The 21,583-nt window shown below is 49.1% G+C and overlaps 6 protein-coding genes across 6 annotated transcripts; 4 read left to right on the forward strand and 2 right to left on the reverse strand.

The window, feature by feature from the left end:
* Positions 1-715: 715 nt before the first annotated feature.
* On the reverse strand, positions 716-2,587 carry BHQ10_009953 (uncharacterized protein; the record flags this gene model as incomplete). Its single annotated transcript, XM_040882924.1, has 2 exons — positions 716-1,736; positions 1,788-2,587. The coding sequence occupies 2 exons, from the start codon at positions 2,585-2,587 to the stop codon at positions 716-718; spliced, it is 1,821 nt and encodes a 606-aa protein (XP_040738455.1).
* Positions 2,588-3,400: 813 nt separating this feature from the next.
* Positions 3,401-7,021, reverse strand: BHQ10_009954 (uncharacterized protein; the record flags this gene model as incomplete). Its single annotated transcript, XM_040882925.1, has 11 exons — positions 3,401-3,632; positions 3,691-4,443; positions 4,506-4,629; positions 4,679-4,725; positions 4,779-4,999; positions 5,051-5,109; positions 5,164-5,238; positions 5,288-5,396; positions 5,444-5,773; positions 5,827-6,718; positions 6,828-7,021. 11 exons carry the CDS (start codon positions 7,019-7,021, stop codon positions 3,401-3,403), a joined length of 3,036 nt encoding a protein of 1,011 aa, XP_040738456.1.
* Positions 7,022-7,536: 515 nt separating this feature from the next.
* BHQ10_009955 (uncharacterized protein) lies at positions 7,537-9,626 on the forward strand (the record flags this gene model as incomplete). Its single annotated transcript, XM_040882926.1, has 5 exons — positions 7,537-7,607; positions 7,660-7,687; positions 7,796-8,332; positions 8,390-8,555; positions 8,614-9,626. 5 exons carry the CDS (start codon positions 7,537-7,539, stop codon positions 9,624-9,626), a joined length of 1,815 nt encoding a protein of 604 aa, XP_040738457.1.
* Positions 9,627-11,763: 2,137 nt separating this feature from the next.
* Positions 11,764-14,678, forward strand: BHQ10_009956 (uncharacterized protein; the record flags this gene model as incomplete). The annotated part of the gene is made up of 2 exons (XM_040882927.1): positions 11,764-11,987; positions 12,050-14,678. The coding sequence occupies 2 exons, from the start codon at positions 11,764-11,766 to the stop codon at positions 14,676-14,678; spliced, it is 2,853 nt and encodes a 950-aa protein (XP_040738458.1).
* A 1,015-nt stretch (positions 14,679-15,693) lies between these two features.
* Positions 15,694-16,422, forward strand: BHQ10_009957 (uncharacterized protein; the record flags this gene model as incomplete). The annotated part of the gene is made up of 4 exons (XM_040882928.1): positions 15,694-15,803; positions 15,915-16,000; positions 16,055-16,164; positions 16,222-16,422. 4 exons carry the CDS (start codon positions 15,694-15,696, stop codon positions 16,420-16,422), a joined length of 507 nt encoding a protein of 168 aa, XP_040738459.1.
* A 537-nt stretch (positions 16,423-16,959) lies between these two features.
* BHQ10_009958 (uncharacterized protein) lies at positions 16,960-21,552 on the forward strand (the record flags this gene model as incomplete). The annotated part of the gene is made up of 5 exons (XM_040882929.1): positions 16,960-17,542; positions 17,603-17,666; positions 17,717-17,777; positions 17,830-20,324; positions 20,388-21,552. 5 exons carry the CDS (start codon positions 16,960-16,962, stop codon positions 21,550-21,552), a joined length of 4,368 nt encoding a protein of 1,455 aa, XP_040738460.1.
* Between the last annotated feature and the right edge of the window lie 31 nt (positions 21,553-21,583).

Raw genomic sequence — 21,583 nt, forward strand, 5'->3', positions numbered from 1 at the left:
AGACGCGAATCAAGGAGAGTTGAGATGGTTGAAGAAGGAGTGAATGAGTGAGTGAGCGAAGAGTGGTCGTAGCTGGTGGTGGTGGTGCTGGTGGTGGTGGTTGTTCCAGTAAAAGTTGGGTGGGGGGGGATTCACGGCCCCATATTGACGACTTAGTCAATAGTCAAGGCTTAATTTCGCCTGCGCAAATACAAAGTACAACTACGTACTATACATAGACTGTCTCAGCTGCCTAGAGTCTTCCACGATGTCTTTCTTTCCTATTCTGTTTCATTCATTCTTTCAGCTCATCGAGCCTCAAGCAAGAAGTACAAATCGAAGAATGCGAACTTTAGATCTTGTCGATCGCTTCTTAGCGTGTTTCATACAGAATTGCCCGCAAAGGCTGCTACGTATTTACCCCGAATCCACGAGTTGTAGAAAGAATATCGCATGATTAACCTGCCATAAGTGACTCAATCCTGGTTACAAAAACACTATTCAAAGTGCCAGCACTCATCGACAATGAAAAAACCAGCCAGTGATTTCAACCGAAACGCGTCGTGACCTCGTAACAGAAGCGAAAACATAGTCAGCTTATCTCGAAACGCAACAGACCGAATTATACATGCATACAGGTACAAGCAGAATGAAAATAACGTAGGGATAAATAATCAAAGCCATCGAGGCAAGAAACAGAAAACGTCAAAACTATCATGCGTATCGTGGATATCGTTCATGCCTCGATGGCTGTAGTCGAGGCTGGGGTGTCGTTCGGAGCCTGTCCGTTCATGTCTCCGTTATGAGGCGGCTTTTCAGTTGATATCGCCTTATCATGACCGTCACCAGTCCCATCCGCCGCTTCGACCCAATTCCGAAACTTGCCTCTGACGTCGCTTAAATCATATGAATGATGTTTATTCGACGATTCATGAGGCTGCCCCGAGCGCTCGAGCAAGTCCTCTTCATCAGAGCTGGACAGCGACGAGGACGAGTCGTTCACTTGCTGCGTATAAACCATGTTGCCTCGAGCGCGTTGTTTTTCAGCTCTTCGTTGTTCCTTGAGGCGGTTCATCCGATCCTCGTCTTTTTGGCAGTCAAGTGTCGTGATTTGAAGGCCAGGGAAGTTCTTGGACAAGTACTCACGCAGAAGCGGGAGTTTCTCTGCGTTCGGTCGGTACGTACCACTATCATTGTCGATAATCAATTCGTAAGCCGAACAGTCATCCTCGTCTTTACCGACCTCATCGGCATCCTCTGTTCCCGGTTCCGTGCCGCTTGTACTGCTTCTCGGGCGACTGCTACTGCTTATAGATGTGATAGATTCTCGAAGTCGATGGTGCTTCTTCTTGGGTCGCACGAAGAATTCACCGGAAAAGGCAATGTAGATAGAAACATCACTGTGCATAGTATGTTTACTCAGCATGTCAATGCCAAATTCCTTGCCGGTTTCTGTAAATCGAAGCTGGCCATCCAGTGTGAGGACATAGGTGAATATCCGACCGTCACGACCATGATCGACAAACTCCAGCAAAAGCTTTGTCAGCTCTGTACATGGCTCCCAAAAGATTCCGTTCAAAGTGCTGCGGTCGAAATTGTAGATTCGAGCGTGTTGGTGATGCAGGGCGCGGTTCAAAATTCGGCCTCGTAGACTGTGTGAGGTGAACATTCCAGCTACGAATGGCTTGAACTCGACATATCGGTGATACAAGTCGTCGGGTACAGGACCCTTGAGCTGTATTTCGATTGCTTGAAAGCTGATATTGTCATTAGTAAATCTTTTTTATAAACATCCTGCGCAAACTTACTCATATGGAGTGGTCTTKCCTTGTGCATTTTCATTCGCCGCTGCGCCAGAAGTTTTCAAGAGTCTCCCGATTAAAGGCGAAAAATGTTTGAACCAGTAGATCGGCCCAACCGTATATATATGAGCACCGTTGTTGGTTTCTGTCCGTCCGAGACACTCGACACTGATGATAAGATCTGCGTCCAAGTCTCGTGAGGTTGAGCAAGCCGCCACAACAGTCCTGACCATATAGGCTCSTTTGCTACCSGCGCGCTTCTTCAGATGATATGCGCGCTCCTTAATCCCCTCCCAGTTCTCTGTTATGCGATCCACAAACACATGCGCGTTACCTAATTTGTCGTCATGGTCCGCCGGATCCTCGTCGTAGACACGGCACTTGAGGTGGAATCCGGATGCGGGAACGTTCGCAACAATCCATTCTGCATTCCACACGGGATTCACATTTTTCCTTATTGTAGGCGTCCGAAAGACGACATTAGGATCTTGTTTGTGTCGTTTCGGTAGGTCGGTTTTGAGTTCAGCGTACACATAGGGGTCGGACGATAAGGTGTTGAAATCGGCAGCGGGCAGATTATCCGCACGATGAAAGGTAAATTTCAGCGTATAACCGGCCGGTGCATGTGGGAAGGGAGTATCATCGAATCCTCCAGGCGGATCATTTTCCTCGGCCTTGCCCTTATGGTCACCCGGTCTGAATGCGAGGGCTTTGTCGTGCGCCTTCTCTGTCTTTTCCACGAGCTTGGGACCATAGCGTTCGGTCACATGTTGTCGTTGCACTTCTGGGGAAATGTCAGCACCCATGATTCTTTCCTTATTCTTCTGATACTGTGTCAAGTGGAGACGAGCTTCCGGGTGGAGATTGCGACAACCTTGGTGAAGTATGATCAGGGTCAACAATGACAGGATATTTCAGGAAGTCAGCTACATCAGATACACTGAACGTTCGCTTCAAGAGTGTTAACAATAAAACAGCGATTCTTGGCAGGTAACGAGCAGATCCAGACAGTAGTATAGCAAAAGAAAAGAACAAGAAGAACAAGCTTTGCTTGGCACACAAGAGGGCAGCCGAGAGATGACGCGCCGACGGTCGATTCAAAGTGGGTAGAGAGAGATAATAAGGAAATTGATCATCAAGATGATGGAGCCATCTGTGGTAGCGTCGACATCCAGATGAAATCAGTGGATCGCTTCCTTTTTGTTTCTAAATCAAGACGGACACGCCGGTGACGTAGGGATGGCTGGATTGGCCAATCGGCACTCATACATCAATGGATGGCATCAATGGCGCTAGGCTTTTTTGCTAATCAGATTGACTTCTAGCAAAAGACTACGATGCACTACTGTCTTCCAAGCCTTTGTTAATGTGTCGATGTGTCAACGCAGAATTGTGGATATGTCTTGAATCTGTTAACCTGCAGAAAATGTTGTAAAAGTTTTGAAAAAGCAAACACTAAAGAGATATTGGTACATGTGGCCGTGCCTAACCGAACTCCGGTCTGCCACATTCCATGCACCGCCTATCCTGTGTGGCTGTGTCCTAACGCCTGAAATAACCATGTTTTTAATATACGTATCGAAAATCGCACCCATCGGCAGAACGGTCTAAACAGGCGTTTACGAGCCGCGGAACAAGAACTGCATGTCTTCGGGTGTCAGTTTCTCCAACGCATCGCCCTCATTTTTGTTAATCGTGCCATTGATCATGTTAGCCTTCTTTTCCTGAAGAGCGACCATGCGAGATTCGACCGAGTCCTCAATACAAAGTCGAGTGATGACACACGGGCGGCGTTGGCCAATTCGATGGCACCTGTCGGCGCTCTGCCACTCAGCTGCGGGATTCCACCATCTGCAACGAATCGGCAGTTAGTACTGGACCCCGGACATAAAATCAAGGAGTGACTTACGGATCAACAATGAAGACACGAGATGCTTCGGTCAAATTCAGGGCCACTCCACCAGCCTTGAGGGACACCAAAAATACTTCGACATCTACATTCTTCATGAAGTGGTCTATGGAGTTCTGACGTTGTGCGGGAGTCATACTACCATCCAACATGACGGTATTGAAACCAGCTCGGCGCAGACGCCATTCCACTAGTTGTAGCATTGATGTAAACTGTGAGAAGACGATCGACTTGTGGGTCTGCTTCTTGCTTCGCAGCTTGTAGAGGTCATATACGAGCATCTCAATCTTAGTAGACGACGTCCAATCCTCCATTCGAATACGATTGATGATTGAATTCTTCTTGACCACGTCCTCCTCTTGCTCAATCTCCGGCTGCTCAAAATCAATGGACAGAGGGATGTGGCATCGGGGGCAGTCGACAATGGAATCTGCGTCGAAAGACCGCATGTAGTCCTTTGCACACTGTCGGCAAAATTCGTGATGACATCGTGACCGGATGGGGCTTTCGGCAGGCTCATCACAGATGCTGCAGACCAACACATTTTGCCCACCTTCACCGTGTTTTTTGAGAATCAGATCTGGATGGTTCGCTACCTGCCGCATCTGCATGATCAAACCGAAAATATTGGCGTAGTTGTTAAGCATGACACCACGGCTAACATAGGTATCGAATTGTCGAGTGGTGTTGGTCATGATACTGGTAGAAAAATCACGCTCGATTTCGCCGAAGAACTCGTTGTGTATGATGACACTATACAACACAGGCATGAGCTCGTTTCCGTGTTCTTTACCACGTCGAAAGTTAGGACTTACCGTTTGGGTGGGAGCTCCATGGATGATGTATGATCTCTTTTCAAGCGCCGAAGCATGATTCGATCCGTGATGAGACGAAGCTTGCGCAAGGCATCATGACGAGCCTGCCCATGACTTTCCATGACTGGAATTTGTAAGTATGATTCATCATGTGTTGAGAAGCAAGACCTTACTTGGATTAAGGATCTCCTGGTTGAAGACTGAAACATGGCTAAATCCACTACAAAGATTGTGAGACACAGCCTTGTAAATGTAACGGAATGTCAAGCTTACCTGTGACGGCAATGCGTGCATCTCTTTTCAGCATCTTGAGACCAGTGAAGCTCCTGACATTGGCACATTTTGCAAAAATAGCAGGCAAATGGGCGAACTTCAAGGAAGCGAAGAAGAGAAAAGAATTCGCCAATGCGGTTCTGAACCGGCGTGCCAGACAGACACCATTTATATGTGGACTTCAACGCAAAGCACGCACGAGCGACACTGGTTGTACGTTGCTACTTGATATCAGTACAGATGTAGGATCAGCAACAGTGGAAGTTATATACCTTTATGCTGTGTGCTTCGTCCAGAATTAGGCGGTGGAAATCGATTGAATGTATCACACCTGCAATTATGGTCAATGATTGACATGGCCAATGTATAATAGATAGTTACGTACTGTCTTCCTTCACAATGCCATCTTCTCGATTCCAACCTTTCATCTCCTTACGGTACATTGATTCCAACCCAGAGTCTGGTCACAGGCATTAGCAAGATAGAAATCACACGAGTTAGTAACTCACATGAAATCATGATAACATCGTAACCAAGAAGGTCTTTTCTTTTCAGATGCTTCACTTTAGGATTCGAGTTGTGATACACGAGCACCTTCAGCTTGCCATCGGTGTAGTCCTATAACGGGTTAGGATGGATTGGTTTTTCGTCATCGGTCTACTAACGTTGATTTCTGATTGCCATTGCATCAATGCAACAGGAGGCACGACAACTAGAGATGGCTTTCCCACGGGATAGTCAGACATGAGTAAGGACACAGCCTGGATGGTCTTTCCCATCCCCATCTCATCGCCTAGCAATCCTCCTTTGTATTGGGTTTTTTCCTGCTGCATCATCCAATTCAGGCCTTCCAACTGGAATGACTTGAGCATGCGGTTAATACCCGCTGGTTGTTCGGCCTGTTGAGGGATAATAGCTGGCATATCTTCCAGGTCCTTCCACATACTAATAATCAACGGGTGCTGTTTCTCAAGCTTTCTACGTTCTTTCGCTGCCTGCTAGAAGTTAGTGACGCAATCCAATCACATTGCAGATCATCATCTCTTACCCGACGGCCCATTGTGTAAGGAAGTACTGGCTCGGCGGCTCTTTGACGTCGGGCTGCAGCCGAAACTCGGCCACGACGTGGCGTATTAGAAGTTCGAGTTCGGCGAGTCGTCGACGGTGCGATTACTGGGACTTCTTCTTCTTCTTCTTCTCCTACTTCGGGAGAAGCCGCATCCGCCTCGCTCGCGTTGTCGTCAGACGGAGAATAAGCATAGTCGTCTGCATCGTCTGTATCATCTCCATCGTCTAGCATGGGCAAATCAACATCATCTTTTATCTGAAATCTTGGGCGAGAGCGTAAGGAGCGTCGTCGGCTCGGCTGAGGAGACATTTGCTCTTCAAATTCAGGCCATAATTCATCGTCGGATTCTTGGGCGATAATACGTTCCACATCAGAAGTATTTCGCTGACGTTTGGCATTACTTCCACCATATTCTTCAAGCTGTAGTTCACGAGCCAAAGCCGCATCCGATGTTTCAGTAGCGAGCATTTGAGAGGCAGTTCTCTTTGTTCTCGTCGAGCCCGTAGACGAAGGAAGAGCAAAGGTACTGGCACGAAGCTGCTGGGCTCTTGTCGAAGCACTGACCCTTTTCCTGGTTTTTCCACCATTGTCGGATGCCGGTGGAGAAACAGCGACGCTTGTAGCCGGGGTATCAAGAACGCTATCCTCTCGCGAGACTGAGTCGACGGACGGCGGCGAAAGTGACGAGGCACTCGAAACTGTATCTGTCATCTTGACCGCTGGAACGGCAACCTCGATCATAAAGGATGAAGTTCTCGTAGTGCGACGAGTTGATTTGGGATTTGGGTGCGAAGTTGATGCAGCAACCGCCTCGTCACTTTCTGGGGCTTGAGTGACAGATGCACCGCGTGCAAGCCTGATAGAACTGCGCCTGGTCGACATTGTAACGATCGGTGGCCTCGCTAGAGTGTCTAGGAAAATGAAGGTTCAGTGAGCGTTTGGTCTTATCGTACAGTACGGAGTAGTTATCGCAGCCTTACCCGATAAATGATCGACCACTCGCCAAATCTGGCACCTTTGCAAACGGCTGTCGTCCAATACTGATCAGAACGGCGAATGTGCTGGCGGTTTGGGACGAGCTGTCGGCCTTGTCGAGAATAGATGAAAAGGAAAAGGAACGGTCTATGGTCAGACCGATAGAATCATCAGAGGAACAGCACAGTGGTTCAGTCATGAGCACAGCGTCTGATTGGCTGCGATCTACCCGTTCACTGGCGGAAGGAGCACCCTGGTTGGTGGGGCTAGTGGTTGCCTGGAGCGCCCCTTATCCACCGCAAGAAGTGCAACAGGAGAAGGCGCGATCCGTATCGATCGGAATTTGGGAAGGAGCCAAGTTCAGACGATCTCTTCCGTGCACTTTTCTCTTGCCACCTCCTTGAACCAGTCCTGTGAACTCGGAAGACTAAAGACAAAGAGCCAGGAACACCCTCTCGGCTGTGGCAAGCCGATCGAGTTTTTTTTCCGCCTTATGTGGTGAATGAACCCCACTTCCGGGCGATTCTCGCGTTAAGTGGAACGCGAAAGTGTCACGAGTTCCTGTGACTTCCGGCTGTTCACTGCTCAGTGCTTACTACTCAGATCATACTGGCCGAGAAATTTTTTCGAGTGACCAGAACATTATTATCGGGAATACGTTCAATATGTAGGCGCTCGAACATCTGATATACTACTCATTATGTGTGGGATGAGATGAATGCTGACACTTATCACAGGTCCAACAGGTCTAATCGGCGCCAAAATGGCAATCAGATAAGGGGACCGTAAGTTATCCACCAAATCTTCAAAGTGAAGCTTACTGACTTTGCCATTCAGACATTCGGCTCTTACTGATTTCCTGGCGGTAAGCTTTTAATCACTTCATCCACCTATTAATGTTCAATTTGATAGTTTTGACGAACACCGGGAGGTATGACGTTAAAATCTTTACTAATATGGCATCCTTCGTTAGTCAAACAACATTTCTGCAGCTCAGATTCAAAATGATTATCAGGAGCGTCTGCGCCAGGCAGAACGAGAGGCCGAACGTGAGCAGAGAGAAAATGGCGAAGCCGAAGCAGAGTACGAGGAGGGGACTACTGGCGAGTCACCCGAGGAGAAAAAGAAAAGAAAACGAAAAGAGGCCGCTACCTTGGCCAAGATCAAGCAGGGTAAAGAGTTTGCCCGTCGCAAGGCTGCTCGCAAGGGTGAGGACTCCGATGACGATGAAATAGCTCGCGACATGATGCATCAAAAGTCGAGGCCGCTGCCAGGACAGCTGGACAACTGCGAGATCTGCCAAAAAAGATTCACTGTCACACCTTACAGCAAAACCGGACCAGATGGGGGTCTACTTTGCGCTAAGTGCTCCAAAGAACTGGCCAAGGATGAGAAGAAGGCAAAACCGAAGAAGACTGCTCCTAAAACTAGCCGGCGTCAGAACCAAAGCAAACTGCTAGACGGTATCGCTCAACAAGGCGCTTCAAGTCTAGTAGAAATGTGTACAAAGGTAGGCCAGACTTGTAGACTCTTGGTAGAGGTTATTGAGGCTAATGAAGATGTCCAGAAAGTCGCGGACAACATCAACGATGTGGAAGAGTTTGGTGACTTGCCTCCACAGCTACTTCATCGCTTGAGTCAAATTTTATCGAAGAGACGAGTGCTCACTCCACGGACGCTTCAACTCTTTCTACGCTCAGATTTCGATGCAATCAACATCTATGATTGTGGAAGTAAGTAACCATGATTTCTTTTTGGTATTTTCTCTCTACTCCAGCTTACATATCTCAGAACTTGAGACGGATGATTTCGAGAAGATTTTCACCTTCATGCCACATCTTGCGCATGTCAATCTGCGCTTTGCAGGTCAAATGAAAGACAGAGTACTGGAATATATGATGGACCGTCAGCTCAAGATCAAGCATTTGCAGCTTGATGCTGCTAATCTCATCTCTGATGGTTGCTGGCGACAGCTATTTATGAAACTCGGCCCTCAACTGGAAGGATTGAAGCTCTCGAATCTCGACTCTTCGTTCGATGATGAGACTGTTGTAGCCCTCAGCAAACAGTGTCCGAACCTTCGTCGGTTGAAGCTGAGTCATTGCTGGAAAATCGGAGATGAAGCGCTTGCCGCCTTGGGCAACCTAACCAAGCTGGAGCATCTGTCGATCAATATGCTGCGAGATGTACAACCAACCAGCGTCATTACTCTGGTCGATAAACTCGGACCCAAACTGCACACTCTTTCTTTGCAAGGCTTTCATGATTGTGACGATGCGCTGCTCAAAAAAATACACACTCGCTGTTCTCGGCTTGAGAAATTGCGACTATCTGATAACGTGGTCTGTACCGACAAAGGGTATGTCGATCTCTTTACGGGATGGTCAAATCCGCCTCTGAAGTTTGTTGACTTATCGTCCACTCGGGATATCGACAACTCTAATCCGAATGGGCCAGAAGAACCTGTGGGGCTTGCATCACAGGGCTTCATAGCTTTGATGGAACATTCGGGATCAAAGCTGGAAAGAATGAACATCAGCTCCTGCCGGCATATTTCTCGTGATGCCTTTGAAAAGGTGTTTGCTGACGGTCGGGCTTATCCTGCGCTCAAAGACTTGGATATCTCCTTCCAAACAGTCATGAACGATTTCATCGTGACATCAATCTTCAAGTGCTGTCCCGCCTTGCAGAAATTAACGGCATTTGCCTGTTTCAATGTCGTCAACGTTCGCGTTCCAGCAGGAGTGGCGTTGATTGGCGGTCTTCGAGCTCAAGACTCGATTGTCGTCGAGGGAGACCTTTGAATCTTGCTCTTGTTGACCGGAGACCGACCATTCCACTTTACTGGACCCATCGTTGCTTTCTATTTCGTGCATCCTTCTTTCCTGATGGCTATCCAGTCGCTGGGCTCATCTTCTTTTTTCTTTGGGTACCAAATGAATTGTTCTAGGCCCTGTTGATTCGAGTTGGCACGAATATATGCCTTCTTCTCTCTCGTCCGCCGTAGTAGCCGGCGACCACGACAGACTGAGAATTGTGGTCACTACGTAAATAGGAATGTATGTAGGAACAACATTCCGAGCAACACCCGTGTGCCAACGAAAATCTGTAAGGAATGTGACTTGGTACTAGCTACATACGCAGTACACAACTTCAAGGCTAGTCCATAACAAGACCAGTCGGTAAAAGTAGGTACGCGATACACCCTATCGAAGTCGAGGCTTGCCACTATTGCAGCCACCAAAAACATGTGATTGGTACGAGCCGAGCCAATTGATCAACTGACGTGCGGAGTTTCCGTGACACAAAGTAGGCTGAATAGGGAGCATGTCGCTAAAGGGCAGATGGGTGACGGGCAAATTGCAAGACATATGATGCCATGATCATCCACAATTTACACAACTTGAAGGGCTGAAAGTCAAAAGTGTCAGCGGCGATTGTCTTACTATGTAATTAAATAATCTGAGGGCTCCACTTGATCTTTAAAGGTCGGCTAGCATTCTTTAGTTGGTTGAGTAGCACTGCCCATCTTCGGTAAGGGTACTCCGTGATTTATTACAGAGTCCAGCCAGATCTTTTTTTCTCGCCGGGTCAGGAGATGGAATGGAATGAGAATTCTGCGTAATACATAGAAAAGGGTACTGCTGTCAAGTACATCAATGATATTCGACATCGACGCAATAATATATATATGTACTTTTACATTGTCCACATACACAGCTAGACGATCAAGCCGATCGCATCGAATGTCCCAAGGCCAAAACTCTAAGCTCTGGGCTTCCCCTGATTCAGATCTGCGTACTGTACTTACCGCGCAAACCCGGCACTCGCTGCATAGAACGAGCCATACTGGCGTAACATACGGTATCCGTGCTTGGGCGATGAGACATGTCAGGCCCAATCAACGCCGCCTCTGCCGCCACAGTCACAATAATCATTCATTAATGTTCGTAGTATACTCCGTCCACCAGGTTTTTTTTGGCAGCCACTGTGTAGCGCTAGCAAGAAACTATCAATTTTTTGCTTCTGATTTCGAGGTGTAAGCATATACGTACATACGACACATAGTATAAATGAGATCTCGAAATCTTCAAAAGAGTTGGGATCAGCAGCAAGCTGTGAGCGTGCTTGCTACTGTACTATGTAAGATACGAAGTAGCTAAGCGGGTTTACATGCTAAATTTGGAGTCGATCAATACTCACCACTAATATACCCTTGTGGGCCGGTACAATTTGATCGAGTCAATTACTGCTCACTACATAGTAAACATAAACGTCGTACTCCCGTAGTACGCAGCCTGAAGATCAAATTATTAAGAGTCTGGATGCTTATATCAAGCTGTCATTAAAGAATAAAATAAATAAACAGCATTCTCCTTGGCCGGAAACGGTGGGTTCTCGGCGGCGGCATACTATGTAAACATCGCCCAGTAGGGGCATGCCAGAAGGTCCACGGCGGCGCTAAATAACACTTCACGAAAACATCCAACCATCCATCCATCCATCCACCACCCATCGATACTTTCTTCCCTTCATCTGTTTTTCACACCTTGAACAATTCGATTTTTGATTCATGCGCACTTCTTTCTCTTTCTTTATTTTCTGTTTCTATAATATCGCCCCTGCAACTCGGTCGACTACTTAATAATAATAATACACCTTCGCTCTCCTCGGACTCGGCTCGGCCACAGCCTTCCGTGATTGCCAATTAATTCCTTTGCTGTGACCGGCCCAGACGTTGTTTCAGCAACAATCAATCGACTCCTGCACGGCCCCTGGAAGTCTAGGTCTTTCTCGCTGACACTTGGGTCTTCGAGAGTAAGAAATCATTTTCTACACTCGATCTTGCCCTGAAAGCTCCAACCATCTCGCTCTCCGTCTTCCCTGCGGCGGTTTTACACCAGGCACGAGTCGGGTCTTACATTCGATAATACCGCCTCGATGCCGATCAAGCTTCCCAAGAGTTTTGCCCGACGAAAGTCGTCTGGCAACGTTCTCGATGAGGTGGAACAGGCACCTGAGTCCTCGTTTCGGGTATTCGAGCGTCCGAATGGATTGAACAAGGGCAAGACCTTTTCCAGTGGTGAGGGCCGATACTACCGCCCAGAAACTGCGGAATCAGATAACATATTCTCTGGAATCGAAAAGCCTCTTCCCCATAATAGGTATGTCCCGGTGGATGGTCATCTGTGGCTAAGGTGTTCCGGTTGCTGATTTGCTTTATTAGAGCCAGTGGTGGAACCAACAATTCGGCCTCCACTGGTCTCTATGACAGCTCGTCTTCTGCTCGATATAGTTCATCTTCAACCCTACCTTCGTCCACCGATGTCCCTGTACATAACGACCTTTCTCGAGGCGTTCATGACCTCCCCATACCACCAGTGCCAGAATCTCCTTCCGTGTTTTCTTTGCGTGCCGCCGGCCGTACGTTCTCATTCGGAACAAGACCGCGTACATCTACACCCACATCACATCAACAATCCCGCCAGCAGACGACTGTGTCTCCATCGACCACCCGAGATCGAGCAACGACCGCAAGCTCGGCCAGCACAGCCATTCCTCCCAAGTTGTTGGATTCAGATCTGGCTATAAGCGGGGCGGGTGATGAGGATGATGGCTTCGGTAGCATGTTTGAGAACTTTGGCAAGCGGAAAAGCGCCATCTTGTTGGACTCTTCGAAAATGGTATTGTCACCTGCGCAGTCAACAAATTGCCCGTCTCATATTAACGATCTGCAGAGCGATGTTCAATTGAACGATCGTCCAACCCCTAGTCGTAACGAACGAGGCGTTCCGTTAGCTCCTATAATCACAGATAGGCGGCAAGCTGTTGAGCCGTCACCGTACTCGTGGGATAGTCAGACGTCTGCTAATGCCCTGATGCACGATGACAACGCCAAACATGAAGGACGAACGGCAATGCTGGCACCGTCGCAATCCATGACCTCCGCCAAGTCCGCAGCTCCAGAGTCACCCGATAGCTACGATTCTGATGATTCGCCTTCATTCATAGCCGACAACGATGACGCCGAAATTGTTCGCAAATCTATACTGCTGTCTACCCGAAGCCCGCAACCACCCGCCTCAACTAGTCCACATCCTAATACAAGCGAAGAAACCCCTCTTTTCGAGAGCGATGAGATCACGTCTAGCGCACAGCTAGCCTCGCAATACGAATATCACGTTGCCTCGGCATCTAACACGCAAAACAAGGTCATGACGCCTGCTCAGTTCGAACGTTACCGTCAACAGAGAGAGATGACTCGCAGACTCAGCGCTACATCAAAGAGCGACAACTCAGAAACTGGAAATGATTATGAAGACGACGAGGAAGATGAAGACGAAGCGGAGAAGACCCGAGAAGCTGCACGACAACGCCGCAAGCAAGAGGCTCACCTGTCCGTTTACCGTCAGCAGATGATGAAAGTTATTGGACAACAGGCTCCTCACCAATCAACCGGCTCTCTAAGCGGCTCGCAAACACTGCGCCCAATCTCCGAACACGGTAGTATCAGCACGCCAAACTTGCTCTCACGCTCGTCGATGCTCATCTTACCCACAATTTCACAGGAGGGCGGTAAGAGTGATGGTGAGGATGACGACGATGTCCCTCTTGCAATATTGGCGGCACACGGATTTCCCAACAAGAACCGACCGCCTACTCGGTTGAATGCGTCGAGCTCTAATCCCAATCTTCGTGTATCATATTCTGGATCTCCTGGTCCTTCCTCGACCGAAAATGCTTCGGATCCTCGGGCTAGCTTACCTGTGTTTGCCCGTAACCTACCTCGAGATCCCTACTTTGGAGCCGGTATTGTAAATGCTTCCCATAGGGAAAGTTTGGCAATGGGCGGTGGAGCGCCTGCTTTAGGATCCTCGCCATCTTCAACCTCGCTACCGCCCGGTGGTCTTGTGGGGGTCATCGCAAACGAGGAACGAGCTCGAGCGATGCGCAGAGGAAGTCCTAATGCTCAAGCTCAAGCTCAAGCTGCAGGAATTCCTCGTCCATATTCCGTTGCGAATATGGCCCAGATGAACGCCTCAGGTCCTTGGAATGGACCGACAGGTCTACCTCAATATCCGCAACCTCAAGTGATGACACCAGGCGAACAGGCACAACTTCAGATTTCGCAGCAAATGACGGAGATCATGCAAGTGCAAGTACAAATGATGCAGCAGATGATGCAAATGCAGGGCGTTTCGCCTGGACAACAACCACCACAGATCAACCCTAACCTCCTACCGGCCCTCGGTCAACCTGTCAACACAGCTCACCGTCCGCAATCAATGGCATCATCCTTTCACCTACCCCCTAACCCACCCCAAATTGATCAGCGCACCTTGAGCATGTTAGATCCCAATATGTCCCGTTGGAACCTCAATCGACCGGTCTCAATCCACCCCGACGCAATAGGACGTCCTATGACACCGCAAGGCGGTCATGGATATGCCCCATCCATAGCTCCTTCAGAGCGCAGCAATGTTGGAATGGCTTCTCGCTACCGACCAGTCTCCATGGCTGGCCAAGAGCAACAAATGCCTCGATCATCAACGTTTACATCATCATCTCTCAAGCCTTGGAACAATGAGAACCCACGACCAACCTCCGTCTCCCCTAGTCACTTGCAGCCTGGAGACCGTAAATCAACCTCGTTGGCCACTGTGACCGTTCGAGCTGTTGGCAGTACCGGCAGAGATTCTATTTCTGGAAAACAGAATGTCAAGAATGCGGTTCCAGACGAAGATGAGGATGAAGCCTGGGCAGACCTTATGAAAAAGCGCGAGAAGAAGAAAAGCAGCTGGAAGTTGAAAAAGGAAAACTCGGCTTTGGGCGATCTTCTGCACATGGTCCATTAAACAGTACATCAATACTTTGATGGAGCTTCAACGCACACGATCACGATGATTTTTGAACTTCGACTATTACATTATACGACTTCTTATCTTATACTTTCATGGTTCGGCATTACGATTCTCATCAGAGATAATCTTCTCTATTTTACTTATTTTCTGACCAGGAATGACTTCATTTGTAATCATTTCCTCTCTTATGTATAATCCTTCCATTATAAAAACCGTGTTGTTACATCGCGCTTTTTCTTGTTCGAAGGAGTTGAGCAAGGTCATTCGGGTCATGATTTTTTTCTTGTTTTATGAGTAGCATTTTCCCCCTTCTTTCAGGATTACGAAAATGGATAAATTATCAGACGCAACATGCATAAGGATCCATTTGCTTTCCGTCCTTGTTACAAGTACAAGTAGAAAGTCGTCCTAGAAGTAGAGACCAAGTAAAGATAATTGGCCGGAAGTCACGTGCTGATACTGACAATTCCGCTGCAGGCAACTTTTCCGCCCGAGGAGGATCACCGGAGATCTCCAGCATCTTCATACATTCTGGACTGGTGCATTTCGATTCGTTTCGACCATTTCAACGCTTTATATTGTAACTAACATACTATTTTGGTTGGATACTTCCGTCAAATTCTTACTATAGCTCTCTACTACCGGTGAGAGAGGAAGCAACCCGTTGGACGGGTATTCTAGGCGGTTTTTTTTTGTTATATTTGTCTATCAAGTCACTGGTTGATTGGATAGAAGGATAGAAGCGCCAATATGAACGCTCCAGACAGGTGGGTTTGGCTGTTCTATCTAGTTTGTTCTATCATTTTATCCTGATGGTTCATTCGTGTTCGTCCATGAGGGCACCTTCCTAGCTTGTCATCTCTCCTCTTCTCACCTGCATGTCTGTCTCTGTTCCTTCTCATCTTCATGACCTCTCAGGCACTCTCGCCTTTTTCGGTTACTAGCCTCTCTTTTTATTTCCTCTCATCCACCGTACTACTTTCCCCTTCACCCCATCCAAATCGATCTCATGAACGATATGCCGTGGACCAAAAACGGCGAAAGCGCTGCGGCTTCATGGAACGGAACCCGCTATCGAGATGCCTCTGCTCCCCCGCCTGCTGTGAATGTGCCTAGAAAGTATTTTGCTCTTCGCCTTTCGTCTCGTTTTCCATTCCGTTTCTTTCTTGCGTCAAGAGGAGGGAGAGAGAGATGTCATATTATGTTTTCATTTAAAGCAACTGTGTCTAGTAATGCTGACATCATCTGCGTGTCCAGAACAGAGGCCTTTATTCTAGGGGAAGGAGAAAAGAAAATTGAAGAAAAGGCAGATACACGTATGTATTGATTCGTCCTCACATCGATTATCATCATGACTAATATCAGGACAGGAACTCCATCCACATCTATATTCACCATTAATAAAGAAGACCACTCCGTGGGTAATCTTCTCCGTGGCCGGCTGCTTCAGAACCGTCATGTCACCTTCGCTGCTTACAAGGTATGCTTGTCTTGCCCCTGTTACTTGAACCAATATGTAAAGACTAATGATAAAAAGATCCCACATCCTCTTGTACACAAACTCGAGCTCCGAGTACAAACAGACGGCGAGATAACGCCCAAGGATGCTCTCATCGCGGCTTGTCACGACACTGTCCGAGATTTGGGTACATTATCTCGAGAGTTCACCAAGGAGTTTGAACTGAGGAAAATGGTGGGCGCGTCTCAGCATCAGAATGGGACTCAGGATGGGTTTTGACGGTGGCGTTGCTGGAAAATATATTTCATAATCTAGGCGTTTGTTCAGGATAGTTTATCAGCAATTAATGACGTTTGAAAGTCTTATCATCTTTTTGAGTCCTTTGGTGTAACATCTAATTACATATTTAAAGCTCAATGTTCAAGTAGACATCCGGCAGAAATCGCACTAGTTGACGAAAGTCGGGAAGTTACGTCCTCTCCACGAAATATTTATTTGAAATCAATAGTCCACTTAATCAAAAGTTATCTATCAAAATGAATGAACTAAAAAGAGAGCTAAAAAAATGATCGAGTCAAGTAGAAACTGTTGTTGACTTGGGCACCGGTTGTGGCTAGCGCGTGTTGGACTGTGGCTGTCCGTTCTGTTAGTTTCCACCTTCCCCCCTTCTCCTCCGCCGTCATTGTTTCCAACCTCCCAAAACAGCTGCTGCAAACCTCACATTTAGCATGTCTGCTTGCCTCGCGTGCGTGTGCTACATTGTATAATCCTTGCATTACTTTTCTTTTCAGTTTCATGTTCATATCATCTGTATAAATGTATTCTGCCTCGAATTCGTTCCTTGGCAGCGCAAACAGCGCTCGCCAGCAGCAACAGGCATCACCATTCCAGCAACAGCAACAGCAACCAGCTGGCTTTCAGCATGGCCTAGTCACCCAACCCACGGGCTTCCCTGGTGGTCAGCAACTTCAGCCTCAGTTCACTGGTTTCCCGGGCGCTCCTAATCCGACAGGGTTTCAACAACCGTACAGTCAAACATCGCTCCAACCGCCCCAGCAGCAGCAACCGCAATTGCAGGCCCAATTCACCGGATTCCCAGGCGCTGCTCCTCAGAACCAATTCGCTCCGAGTCAGTCATCGCAAGCTCCGCAGCAACAAAATGCAGCCTCTCAACAATTTCCCAGTGCATCCGCAGCGCCCCCCACGATTGCCGTTCACAAGACATCGGCGCAGATGGCGCAATCGTTCATTCAGGACAGCTCGTCTTCCCGACCGACTCCGCCGCCGAAGTCAGGGCCGAGAATGCCGAATATGAGGCTTTCGTTCATCACTGCGGAGGATCAAGCCAAGTTTGAGCAGCTGTTTAAAGCCGCGGCTGGAGATGATGTGACATTGGATGGTAGGTGCTCGTCTGATAATGTAGGGTTTCGTGTATTTATTTTACTAATATCGGCTGTAGGAGACAAAGCTCGGGATATCTTGTTGCGTTCACGGCTTCCTGGCCAGGATCTATCTAAGATTTGGTGGGTACTTCTGATGAGCTCAGAGCTTGTAAAATTAACATATGTTCTAGGGTCTTGTCAGATACCAACAAAACCGGCCAGCTTTTCTTCCCCGAGCTCGCATTAGCTTTGGTAAGTGAATTTTGAACTTGTTCGATCAATAACCACGCTGACCAACCCATAGTACCTCTGCAACCTGAGGCTTACTGGCAAGGAGATTCCTACGTCTCTGCCCGAAAAAATCGCCAATGAAGTTTCGTCAATGGTCGACATCATTTCATTTGGCGTCCCGGATACTCAGTCAAGCGCGCCACAGACCAATGCTCCCAAGTTCGACGCTCCTCTTATGCAAAACTCTGCAGCGCCCCCGGCTCCAAAACAGCCCACGCCGCAACAGCCGTCAAACACGCAGCTCCTGAATCAGCTTACTGCTCAACCTACTGGATTCTATAACCAAGCGACTGGTTTCCAGCCGCAAGGTCTAGCACCACAGCCCACCGGATTCCCAGGTCAGTCGCAACCTGTTCAACCCCAAGCTACCGGCTTTCTTAGCAACCCGCAAGCAACTGGATACAATGGCCCACGCCCTCCCATGCCACCTATGCCCACTGGCTTTGCCTCCCATTTATCTCCATCACAGACTGGAATGGCCCCGTTGGCTGCCCAACCTACTGGTGTTCCTGGCCAGTGGGGATTTGTTAACACGCCTGCAACTGGGTTGCCGAACATTGATGCCCTGAAGCAACAACTCATGCCACAGCCTGGCCGCGAAGGAGGTTTCAGTACGACTGGTCTCTCGGGCAATGCGAACATTCCATGGGCTGTCACTAAGGAGGAGAAGAAAATATATGATCAGCTTTTCCGCGCCTGGGATGGTATGAATAAGGGATTCATCGGTGGAGCAACTGCTATCGAAATCATGGGTCAGAGTGGCTTKCCGACTTCGGATCTAGAACGCATTTGGACATTGGTAGATTCCAACGACAAAGGAAAGATCAACCAGGACGAGTTCTGCGTCGCTATGCACTTGATCTACAGGAGACTTAACGGCTATCCTATTCCTACACGCTTGCCACCGGAATTGGTTCCACCTTCGACAAGGAACTTGAACGACTCTATTGGCACAGTCAAGTCTTTGCTATCTCAGGATGCAGAGGCCCGCAAAACAAGTGGTGCTTTCCTTCAGCCCCAGAAGACAGGTGTCAGCTACCTGAAAGATCACTCTTTCCGAGGTGGCGCAACATCACCCGGTGCAGCAACGCGACGTGACGCCACCAGGTACCAGAACAGAGACGAAGTTGGATATCGCTCCAGCGCTCGTCGTAGAGTTGGTAATGGTGGCAGGACGCCTTCCCCAGCTGCTTCATCGCAAGTCTCGGAAAGATCAGACGATGAATTGACTGTTGATCAGCTGAAGAAAAAGCTTCGCGAAACGAAGATCATGCTGGACGCTGTCGATTTTAGAGACCAGAACCAGGCAGAAGAAGACGATGCTATGGACCGCAGAGACAGACGTGAGGCAGAGTCTTTGATGGATCGCATTCGTCGTGTCCAAGATGATATTGACACCGATCCCAAATCTGCTTTCCGTGGTGTGGACTCCGGCGCAGAACGTCGTTCTTTACGCCGTCAGCTCCAGTCATATCAAGACAAGATCCCCGAGATTGCCTCTAACGTACGCAAGGTCGAGAGAGCAATTGCCGAAGCTAGACTTGAGCTATTCCGCTTGCGTGATGCTAAAGCTCACCCTAACAGTGCCCTGAATATCATTGGTACCGGMCCAGGAGGCGCTATAACTGAAGCCGATAGGATCAAAGCTCGTGCCCGGGCTCGTATGCAGGCACGTGCCGCCGAATTGGCAGGTCGCCCTGTTCCCACTTCGTCAGACGATGAGGGTGCAGCTACTCGCCGACTTGAAGAGGAGAATGTAAAGATCAAAGCAGAGCGCGAGCGTAACGAGGCCATGACAAAGGACGTGGAGGAAAGTGTCAAAGATTTCTCACACAGCCTTGAGGATAGTCTCAAGGAGGGCACCGAGAACTCTACTCGCGAACATGAGAGGCGCCGTTGGGAAGAGGCTCTCGGAGTGGAAGATACAATCCGAGACTTTATCTACGATTTACAGCGTGGTAGCCGAACAGCTAAGATCCGGAAGGAAGACCAGGCTCGTTCCGTGTCCAGGGAGCCGCCGTCGGTGACAAAATCTGAACTACCGTCACGACCCGCTCCGAGCTCGACAGAATCGTCTGCATCTCTTGCGGGTCAGACTCATGAGGAACGTGTGGCTTCGGCAAGGGAGCGTGCGCAAAGGCGCATTGCTGAGCGCATGGCTGCGGCTGGTCTCAAACCTAGCACCGACTCCGGCGACACTCTTCTTCAGCGTCAAGAGCGTGAAAGAAAGGAACGTGAAGAGAGATTGAAAAAGGCGGAGGAGGAAGATGCCAAACGGGAGCAAGAAAGGCAACGCCGTCTCGCTGATGAACGAACGCCTGCGCCCGCTGCTGTTAAAGCCGCTGGCAAGAAACCCCCTCCAGCGCCTCCCTCACGCAAGGGTCGACCAGACAGTCAAGCTGAGTCAAGGACTGCCGAAGAAACGGCAAAGGCAGAAGAGACTGCAATCAAGGAACAAGCAATACGGGAGGAGCAAGAGGCCCAGGAAGCTGAGACGAGACAGCTTGAGTAAGTTCTTAGTCATACGATGCACTGGACTGTAATAAGCGATGTATTCTAACTTGGATATAGGGACGAGACTCGTCGACAGGAAGATGAGCTACAGAAGGAACGTGAAGCTCATGAAGCACGCCTTCGCGCCCTTGAAGAGCAGGTCCGTGCCGGTAAAATAAAGAAGCAGGAAGAGAAAAAACGCAAGCAGGCCGCAGAGCGAGAGGCAAAGGAGAAGGAAGCCAGACTTGCTGCGCAAAGGGCTGAGTTGGAGGCAGCGAAGGAGCGTGAACGTCAGCTACAGCGAGAACTCGAGAACCTCGACGAGAGCTCTTCTGACGAGGAGGGCCCTGTTGATATCAGCACTCCTGCAGCTCCCGTATACTCTCCCCCGCCAGTCTCTGTGACTGCAGCCGAAGCTGTCGATGTGCAGCCCACGCCACCAGTCAATGGTTCGCCATCCAGCAGCCGTAGCGTTGGTGCAGCCGAGTCAAAAAMCCCCTTCTTCCGACAGCTCAATCAGCCCGCCGAGGCTCAATCAGCCGCGGCCATTTCCCCTCCTTCGACAGAACCTGCTGCAATCACTCCTTCATCAGAAGGGCAGTCTACAAATCCATTCTTCAGGCTCCAGCAGCAGCAACAAGAGGMCAGTACAAAAGTCGCATCAGGTCCAGCAGCCATCCCCGGTCCTCTTGAACGAAAGCCTCGTGCACGTCCCGAACAGGATGATGACTGGTCTGCCGCTGGATCTGACAATGAATCTTCTGATGATGAGGATGACGACCGTGTAGGAGGCGGAAGCGCTAAACAACTTGCAAGCATCCTCTTTGGCACTATGGCACCCCCTAGACCTTTGAGCGCAATGGACGATTCGAAATCTGCGACTCCTGTACAAGAAAACAGTCCCACCGTGCCGCCTCCTCCGCCGGCACACCCAATTGAAGAGGTTCCCTTCTCACCGGAGGCCGAGACTCCAGTCGCAGTAACAGCACCCTCTGCTCCTCCTCCACCGCCTCCTCCCCCACCCCCAGGTGCTGCTGGTCCTCCTCCACCGCCTCCACCTCCTCCTGGTGGTGCTCCTCCTCCACCGCCTCCACCACCCGCTGCTGGTCCTCCTCCAGCCTTGGGCGGCGGTGGTGGCAACGACCGCGGTGCACTATTCGCATCCATCCGAGCTGGAACCGGGTTGAAGAAGGTTGAGACGAAAGACCGAAGCACAAGCTCCGTTGCTGGTCGTGTACTGTGAGATTGAAATTGTTTGGTTGAACATAATCCAT

The sequence above is a fragment of the Talaromyces amestolkiae genome (assembly GCF_001896365.1).
Source record: "Talaromyces amestolkiae strain CIB chromosome Unknown scaffold28.1, whole genome shotgun sequence".
Classification (NCBI taxonomy): domain Eukaryota; kingdom Fungi; phylum Ascomycota; class Eurotiomycetes; order Eurotiales; family Trichocomaceae; genus Talaromyces; species Talaromyces amestolkiae.